The 8,497-nt window shown below is 55.3% G+C and overlaps 5 protein-coding genes across 5 annotated transcripts in view; 1 reads left to right on the top strand and 4 right to left on the bottom strand.

Moving 5' to 3' along the window:
• Nucleotides 1–231, top strand: part of L226DRAFT_525851 (uncharacterized protein) — a gene marked incomplete at both ends in the record, with an annotated part of 3,853 nt that extends 3,622 nt beyond the window's left edge. The window contains one exon of the mRNA XM_067679002.1: nucleotides 198–231. Coding sequence (XP_067531126.1) covers nucleotides 198–231 — 34 coding nt within the window. The remainder of the gene's footprint in view (nucleotides 1–197) is intronic.
• A 1,122-nt stretch (nucleotides 232–1,353) lies between these two features.
• Nucleotides 1,354–1,974, bottom strand: L226DRAFT_469952 (uncharacterized protein; the record flags this gene model as incomplete). The annotated part of the gene is made up of 1 exon (XM_067676269.1): nucleotides 1,354–1,974. One exon carries the CDS (start codon nucleotides 1,972–1,974, stop codon nucleotides 1,354–1,356), a length of 621 nt encoding a protein of 206 aa, XP_067531125.1.
• A 749-nt stretch (nucleotides 1,975–2,723) lies between these two features.
• Nucleotides 2,724–3,765, bottom strand: L226DRAFT_469920 (uncharacterized protein; the record flags this gene model as incomplete). The annotated part of the gene is made up of 2 exons (XM_067676265.1): nucleotides 2,724–3,366; nucleotides 3,425–3,765. The coding sequence occupies 2 exons, from the start codon at nucleotides 3,763–3,765 to the stop codon at nucleotides 2,724–2,726; spliced, it is 984 nt and encodes a 327-aa protein (XP_067531124.1).
• A 502-nt stretch (nucleotides 3,766–4,267) lies between these two features.
• Nucleotides 4,268–4,700, bottom strand: L226DRAFT_225582 (uncharacterized protein). The gene is made up of 2 exons (XM_067673032.1): nucleotides 4,498–4,700; nucleotides 4,268–4,444 (listed from the first exon to the last, which is right to left on the bottom strand). The coding sequence occupies exons 1-2, from the start codon at nucleotides 4,663–4,665 to the stop codon at nucleotides 4,379–4,381; spliced, it is 234 nt and encodes a 77-aa protein (XP_067531123.1). The 5' UTR covers nucleotides 4,666–4,700; the 3' UTR covers nucleotides 4,268–4,378.
• Nucleotides 4,701–4,996: 296 nt separating this feature from the next.
• On the bottom strand, nucleotides 4,997–7,011 carry L226DRAFT_574657 (Arginase/deacetylase; the record flags this gene model as incomplete). The annotated part of the gene is made up of 14 exons (XM_067685084.1): nucleotides 4,997–5,076; nucleotides 5,141–5,155; nucleotides 5,221–5,293; nucleotides 5,358–5,385; nucleotides 5,450–5,458; nucleotides 5,510–5,552; nucleotides 5,623–5,779; nucleotides 5,838–5,939; nucleotides 6,006–6,031; nucleotides 6,089–6,114; nucleotides 6,175–6,239; nucleotides 6,297–6,439; nucleotides 6,498–6,619; nucleotides 6,704–7,011. 14 exons carry the CDS (start codon nucleotides 7,009–7,011, stop codon nucleotides 4,997–4,999), a joined length of 1,197 nt encoding a protein of 398 aa, XP_067531122.1.
• Between the last annotated feature and the right edge of the window lie 1,486 nt (nucleotides 7,012–8,497).

Genomic DNA, 8,497 nt, shown 5'->3' with positions numbered 1-8,497 from the left:
GCCGTTCCCGCCGTCAGCTGCGCCCACGCCTGCTGCTCCCGCACCCGCGACACCGTCTGCACCGTCTGCTGCACCCGCGTCCGCACCGTCTGCTGTGCCCGCGCCCGCACGGTCTGCTGCACCCGCGTCCGCGATGCCGTCCCCACTGTCTGCTGCACCTGTTCCCACGTCGGTGGCTATTGCACCTAAACCTTCAGGTCGACGAACTCGGCAGACGCCCACTGCACCTGAGGGGACATCAACTCTTGAGCATAAAGAGGTGACTTCAGGGCGGGGACGCCGAGAGAAGCGTCCTGCGCGCCTGCCAGATGGCAGCTATGCTCAGTCAGCTGGGGAGGGTCGTAAGCGGCCAGCAAAAGAGCCTGCTGAGTCTGTGAGCAACAAACGCGGGCGCACTCGCTGAATGCCTCTGGATGAACGTCGAACTATGCCATTGAGATTATACATTGCACTTTGTAGTCAACAGTATTGTATTCATAATTGCCATCGTTTGCGCAAGTTGAACTCGAGGCCGGCTGGACTGGCCAATCAGGAGCCGTTTAACGGTGCTCTCCTAGGTCAGCGTGTGCGTCTGCATGATAACACCCAGCCAATCAGAGACCGATTAGCGGTGCGCTGACACGTCATCCTAGTGAAGTCAGAACTTCGGCATATAGTATATGTCAGGTCTGTTCTTCCGGAAACGTACCTTGGAGACCTAACTTATGAAACTGCACCATCGAGACCTAACTTACGAAAATGCAACTTCGAGACCAGAAACATACCCTGAAAACCAATGTTCTGAAAACATATCCTGGAAGACCAACATATTTGTAAGACCCTTGAGAGACCTTTGTTTTGCAAACATACCTGTGAGAACACATGTTCTGAGAACATACCTGGGAGAACACCTGTATGAGAACATACCTGTGGGACCTATGTTCCGAGAACATACCTGGGAGTCCTATGTTCTGAGAACATACCTGGGAAGCTTTCAGACGGAAATGATGACGTCAGAGTTACAGGCAGCCAAAATCCAAGCCATGTAGGGCTGCGGGGTATCGGAGTTCGAAAAGAATTCCTCGCAGCCCGGTCCGAGGGGTAGTACCCGGGTTGAGCAGATGGCGGACCCCAAACTAGGCAAGAGTCGGGTAAGCGCCTGGCCGCCGCAGGTGCGCGCTGATCCAAAATGGATCCATCTCTGGATATATCCACAATAGAGGGAGGATATATCCACAGGCAATTGTGGATGTATCAAGAGAACGCACCTCTAGCTAGAAGCACTGATACATCGCCCGCTACCTGTAGCTAGAGGTGGTTGATATATCATTATGACAGTATCGACTGGATGGAAAGGGAGCAGCATCTGGGCGTTCATAGATGGGGCCCTGGCGGGGGGCTCTGCAACTGTTGAACAGCCGTCGGCGGTGAGGCTCGCGTGTCTGGATGCTCCTGTCGATTTTGGGTGCCGACTAAGCCTATTGGCCTATGACGCGAATGTGTGCGCTCGAACAGACCGCATTCATTGCAGAGCACTTTGCCTGGGTTTAGGCTCGACCGCCTCCAGGTAGAGGTAGAGGTGGCGCGGCAGTTGTAGCATTTTCGCCGGACGCGGTCCGAGACCTTTGTCGAGGAATCGTCGGAGTATGTGATATAGGTTGCTTGACTAGGGTGTACATACGTGGACATCATGGTGGGTCGGATACTACGGGGAGGTACCGTAGAAGGCCGTGGCGCCGAATTGTCCACATACTGCACCCGCATGGAGCTGCTCGGCTGGTCAGTGTACGGCGAGGTTTGATCCATCATCGAAGCGGAGGCTCGGTCAGAGAGATATGGGGTAGACTGCGTGATTGGAGAAAAGATCGAGTTTCTCCCTTGGGATAATTCGGAGGAGGCTGGGGAGTGGTCGTTGAAGGTTGCGATGGGAGGCGGAGTAAGGTGTGGGTCTTGCACGCTGTGATGCCAGGATGGGTTGTAAGAACGATGGTCCATTGGTCGGTTAAGGGCAGTTATTTCGATACGGTGGGGTATGCCTTGAGAACCCGCGTCTTCATCCACTAGCATCTCGGGCTTGACGGCCGTCTCGAACTCCCGGTCCCGGCTGTGCCGACCTGAAAGCGTCATGGTGTCCTGCAGACGTTTTTCCGGGACAGCGTCACTCCTGTCGGGAATGGGACGAACATCCTCGGATACCATCTGGTGGACATCATCGCTCCCCTCGGCGAGGGCGTTCCCAGCGCAGACAGACCTCTGGATATCAACTAGGAGAGATTCCGTCATGAGCTGTCCTCCGTCTCCAGTTGCTGAGTCGGACTTACCCGTACCATAATCCCCCGTGATGATGGGAACATTGAGTAACTCAAGTGCTATTTGTAGCTCTTGCGGAAGCACTACTCCCTGAGGGTGCACACTCATATGTCAGTACTAATAAACGACGATTCCTGATACGACATACGTACAGGGACAAGGGCCCTAAGGTCCGTATCAGATGCACACGCGATGTCGGCATCTGAATTCTGCTGTGCGTCAGCACAGTCCAGAGCAGAAAAGAATGGAACAGGCAGCTAACCGTCAGAATGTGGTCTAGGAGGGAATCGACAGGGTTGAAGGGCTGTCAATGAGATCGTAGTGAGCAGTGGAATGCCAAACAACTTCTCAAAGCTCAACGTACGTTATAACCATTTCCAGATTCTGACAAGGTGGAGCTGGACTGTTCAGTGTGAGGATTCGCAAGCAGGCTCTCAGTAGACGGACATTAAGGAACATACGTTGTAGGAAGCTTCGGATGCTGTCGGGGACCCCGCACCCGACAACGCACACGAGCCATCTTCATCGCCACTGGAACCCGGATCGTGAGGCCCAGCAGCCTTCATCACCGCCAGCGGCCGCCACTTGCGTTTCTTCGCTTTGTGATAGTTCAGGAAGATACACTGGTCCGCGGTGCCTGCGTCTTCGGAGGGGACGGTCTCGATACCCTTCTCTATCTTGACACGATGGGAGGGACCAGTACGCGAGAAGACCGACGCATCCGCGCTGTGAGACAACGAGACGCGAAACTCGCCCGACACTGCCGGTACAGGCCATCCGCCACTCACGACGAGCTCGCCCTGGGAGCTCATGCCATGGAAGGCCGCTTCGGCCCAGACGGAGGTCTTCGTGCAGCCAGAAACGAAGATGATATCCTCCTGCTGAATGTCAATCCCGAGACGCATCGTCGCGAAGTCGTGCCACTGCTCGATGTGCGCGGCCATGTAACCCTTGATGTGTCTGTCGCAGTCGAGGAACCACTTGTGTGCGTTATCCTTGAGCAGCAACAGTGCCCCGGACGTCTGTGTGCACTGATATCGTAGGGCGGCCGCAGCAGTAGCCAACGTCATCGCTTCGCTGATAGATCGACTTGAATCAGAGGAGGCAGTGGAGCTATCGCTGCGGCCCAGCTCACCTCGCTGAAGCCCCAACCGAGACGGCCAGAGAGCGAATGTTCTTGCTGTGCAACTCGCTCTGTGTTATCTTGTCAGGACAGAACTGGATCGAATTGGGGTCTGGGGGAGTGAACGAGGTGAAGTCCGGGGGCACGCCACGCTTGTTGACGGGGTCGTGCGCGTCCAGCATGCAGTTGAAAAGGAACGAGAAGTGGCCTTCTCGCAGGTAGCCGATGTCGCCCAGACGAACCTCTCCGAACGCCGGCGAGGGCTCGGGACCCCACATCGCATGCCCCTGCCCAAGGGACCACAGCTCCTGAGCGTAGATGTCATGGGCGGGATGTACGGAGGTGAAGGACATGACGCGGGTGGCCATCACAAGAGTTGGGCTTCCGCATGGGCTTACCTTGGGAGATATATGTGGTACGGCAGACAGAACCTTATACAGTTTCCAATCTCTAGGCAGGGTCCGTGATATTTTCATGCTTCTGCAATTGATGATGAGTACACAGCATCAGAAACAACGTTCGGTCAGCCCTCCAATAGCAGTGCAAAGTACGTACCTATGAGAGAAAAGCTTGACAGCCTTGGTGAAGTCGGCGATGGAGATGTCAGGGTCGCGCTCGAGCACGCGACCAACATAGAAGTATTATAGAAAGTGTACATATCGGTATTGTTGACCTTGAGATCAGAGATACTGTCTTGTACATCGAGCTTACGTTGCTGTTACCAGACTTGTTCCGAACTGTTTGTCCATCCGTTGGTTGAGCTGATACGTCAAAGTAGCATGTACGACATTTTATAGTACATACCAGCGCTGGCATGCTGCGCTGGCCTCGACACGTTGATAAAAATTCCAAGATACCGTTTACCATCCAACTTCTTTCACCTGGGCAAACTCGCGCTGTGAACAAGGTATGACACTCACAAGCCGATCACCCCGAAAACTTTGCTTTGGAAGAATCTTCTTCGCGTCAGACTCGGAGTCGAATCCCTCTGCGACGTAACCAGGGTACACCCTTGATGGCAGATGCCCGAACCTAGAGACGAGGTCAGGTTGAGTCAGAATCCGTATGAGCACGTCAGGGCCTACGTTGGATGTGTCCCACCACCAAAGCGATCGTCGCTCCCCAAACTCGTCCTTGATCAACCGCTTCAACGCCTCAATCTTCTCCTTCTCGACTCGCTCGCATGCGCAAGAAAGAGCGCAGCTAGCCCCTGAAGTCAGGATGCCGGTTTGGCCGTGGGACACTATGGCCATATCTGACCAAGCTGGCAATCCGGCTGGCAAGTTGCGACAACACTTACTTGAGTTGCAGAACGTGGACCAAGGCACGCAGATGGTTGTATGGGTTCCAGATTTCCAGGCAGGGTCCGTGACTTTCCTGGAAATCAGTACTAGTGTTGAGCTGCGAGCACACATAAACCCTTGAAGCAATGCTCGAAATATTACTCACATGGGACTGTTCATCTGTGCACTGTGCCGCCGTGCACTCAGCACTGGAGAGTTCAAGTGGACAGGGATTGCATTATGTCGGAATAGCTTCTCTATATGTACGAGGTATTCTCTGAACATGAACGTATCCCAACAATCACTCAGTCAAAGGCGTCTTCGCCATGAGAGCCATGAGCTCCCAGCCAATGTTTGCGGCAGCGATTTGCGTGATCTCGGCTGCAAACGATCGTCATACTTAGTCAACTACAACGTGGCGCGCGAGTGGGGTTTGCTGTCTCACCCTGAGTATCGTAGTCTGAATGACATCGGAAGAGGGATGTCAGTGTGATACTTCGACGCATCGAGGACGAGTGCACCAACCTGGAGCGACCTCGACGATGTCAGCACCGACAACCTTGAGGCCCGCAAGTCCTTGGAGAATCTTTTTGATCTCCTGCACAACGGCGACGCATCATCAACCTTTTCGACCTTCTCTTCATACTCGGACGAGCACGTACCCTGGTCGTGAAGCCGCCGATCTCAGGCCTATCCGGGCCGGAGTCAGTGCATATGCTCTATCGCCCACAGCGAACCAGTATCTAAAACTCACGTTCCAGTCCTGCAACGCCGTTCAGCCAACCAAGCTCTAGATATCAAACAGGGCACTTACGCAGGAGACATCCCAGGATCGATCACATCGATATCAAGCGTGACTGTCCAGCACCATCAGCCTCCACTATGTATACCCTTGCGATGCGCGAACTCGGAGAGACGAAGACGCACTGTATACAGGGTTATCGCCAACAGTGTCCCTGATGCGCTTGACGATGCCCTTCCACCCAACCTCCTCGATATCGTACGCGTGCGAGATCACAAAGCCGACCTCGTAGTCGTCGTCGTACTTCTGCCAACTGTCGATTGGGCTCCGGATGCCAACGTGCTGCGCGTTTTCAATGAAGTTGGTCTCCGTGTGTTGCATAGCAAATCAAGAGACTCACAATGTTGGCATTGTCGGCGGCAAGCAGACCCTCCTTGTGGGCGTAGTAGAAGTAACTACCATGCGATACGGGCTGCTCCTCGCCGGGGAGCCAGGGGCTGTCCTGAGAGCGCAGGAAAACGTGTCAAAAACGGAACTGAACGTTGGCAATGATGGGAGTGAGACTCACAGGGATCTGCCTGGGGCGCGAAGTGTCTACCACATCATGCGGTTGAGCCCGAGCGATAGGTATATAGGTCTGCAATCACTCACCGAGGTGGCTGTCGAAGTGGATGACGCTTTTCACCGGGTCTGATCAGTTCTAGAGCGACGTAGATTACATCCATTCTATGACATACCTGACTGGTCCGTAGATGCCAGCGACACCACGGAGAAGTGGAAGGGTGATCGTGTGGTCACCGCCCTACTCATTTAATCATTGAGTCTGAGAAATACGGCCAAAAGCAAAGGAAGGACGTACAAGCGTAAGCACACGAGGGTGGAACTTGCCGTCCTTGGCAAGACTCTTGCCAGGGTACGAACGCAGAGCAGTGGAGGAGAGGAGGGCGGCGTTCGCGAGCTCAAGTTGGCGTAGCGCGACTTTGTTGTCGGTCTTGACCATGGCTAGCACAGGCAGCACCATCGAATCTCCGGGGATGCGTGCGAGGAAGGGAGTACTCACGGACGTCACCGCAGTCCACGATCTCGAGGTTGTCGATCAAACGAAGTCCCACGTCGGGATGGAGGGAACTGATATGCATGCGCCGCGATCCCTTGCGTATTCCATTGGGGCCAAACCGTGCACTATCAAGTCCTCCCGCATCAGTGCACCTCCATCTAACTGCAGAGAGCGTCGGTCTCGAGAAAGAAGGTACGTGTGACGCTCACCCAGGCCGGAAGCTCGTCGCGGTATCGAACGGCGCACCAAGCACTGCGACATCGTACTCGTTCTCCGCATCCGCTCCGAAGCAGCGCACGGGCGGGGCATGCGCGAAGGATGTGAGGCCGTTGAAGTCGGTGCGCGTCCACCGCGCGTTGCTCTTGTCTGCCCCGAACCCGGCAAAGATCTCCGTAAAGTTGAGCGCACCGTACGTGTCGGTGTTCACGACCCCCACGGGGTACTCGATGTAGCCTAGTGCCCGGGCAGCCTGGCCCACGACGATGGCGGCAGCTGCGAGGCGTGGGGAGAAGACCATGGTTGGCAGCGAGAGACGTTCAACTTCCGGCAGTCAATCCAGAGGCTCGGGTAGGTCATGTTGGCCAACAGCTTATATTGCACCGATGCGTAGGAGACTCACTGCGAGAGATAACATACATATGTGCTATCGCGCGGCACAATCGTGAGGAAGTTCAGGGCCGCTGATAAGCAAATAGGTCAAGCTGCGTGAGTGTCATCTGAGCGACGTCTTACTCACCTTATCCCACTAGCTTGTCCAGACCTCCGAGTCTGCAGAGCTGTTGTTAAGCCGCCGATCATGGGAAAACGCCGATATGAGTTTGAGAGCAGATATGCGCGATCAACGAGGATCAGCATGAGTCGGTCAGCACTACAGCCTATCTTCGTGCTTGTTATGTTGTCCCGCGATGCTGACTGAAAGAAACTGGAAGGTACTCAGAGACAACAGAAGCTGGACGGGTCCCTGGTATAGTTCTGGGAGTGACCGGTCGTTGGCACCCAGTGACCCAATGCTCTCCCCCCTTCACTCGCCGAAACTGATAGTGCAGCAGACAAATCGGAAAGAAAAAGCGTACTCAGGACGGGGCGTACTCCTTCAGCTACCCAGCGGCCACAATGCTCCTCCTCCTTCTCTTTCTCCTCCTCCCCCTCCGCCTTCCAGGATCCGTGCACACTCCGACATCGTACGGAAGCACTGAGCGAGTCAAAGTCTTGCGTGCGACGTTCGTTCGTTTGTTCTCAGCATAAATCGGGTGTTGGCATTCCTCGCAGATGAGCGCGAGTAACATAAAGAAGCCCCTGCAGACCGAGAGAGCAAGTTCGGGGAGTGAGGAAGGAGGAGAAACGCACGCGCTCCGAGCTCCGCTGGTCACGAGCGCCTAGAGGGGTCCCAGTACGGCAGGGTTCAATGTTCAACATTCAACGACTTGCGTAGCTGCTAAGTCCACGGTCACGCGGCCTTCCAAGTTGTTGGCACCAGCTGTAGGCATGTCGGAATGCACCCATCCCACGGTACCCATGAAGGCGAGACCATGGGAATACACCGACGACGCTGCGCACAATAGCGCAGACATAGAGCTTACTAGCTTACTGCCGCGGGCACGCCGACGTACACCGTCAAATGCATTTCGGGATGGTGGAATCTATAAAGAATGGGAGAAGGGGGCGTCTGAGGCCCGTGGCACGCACATGGATGCCATGTGGTGCCGCGTGGCTGCCATGTGCGCGCCCGAGCTTGCGAGGGCGTCTGGGTCCGTGCCGAGCTTGCGAGCCGCCCTGGGTTTCCGCCGAGCCTGCGAGGCCCCAGTCCCGACTGTCTTGCGCCGAGTTTACGAGGCGCTCCCTGCAGCATCAGAACGACATGTGCATGGGCTAACATAAGGCGCTGACATGAACGGCTCACGGACAGAGGTCCGTGCTGAGCTTGCAAGGTCTGGCCGAGCCTGCGAGGTCGCTCTATCTTGCGCTGAGTTTGCGAGGCGCTCTCTGCCAGCATGGGAATGACC

The sequence above is a fragment of the Lentinus tigrinus genome (assembly GCF_003813185.1).
Source record: "Lentinus tigrinus ALCF2SS1-7 unplaced genomic scaffold L226scaffold_36, whole genome shotgun sequence".
Lineage (NCBI taxonomy): Eukaryota > Fungi > Basidiomycota > Agaricomycetes > Polyporales > Polyporaceae > Lentinus > Lentinus tigrinus.
This window is presented reverse-complemented; position numbering and strand designations above follow the sequence as displayed.

Bases quoted from the DNA above. Each gene is read 5' to 3' on its own strand.
- L226DRAFT_225582 (XM_067673032.1), bottom strand. From the start codon at position 4,665: ATGGCCATAGTGTCCCACGGCCAAACCGGCATCCTGACTTCAGGGGCT. The intron at 4,445-4,497 runs GTAGGCCCTGAC...CCTCGTCTCTAG, and splicing joins GGTGGTGGGACACATCCAAC to GTTCGGGCATCTGCCATCAA.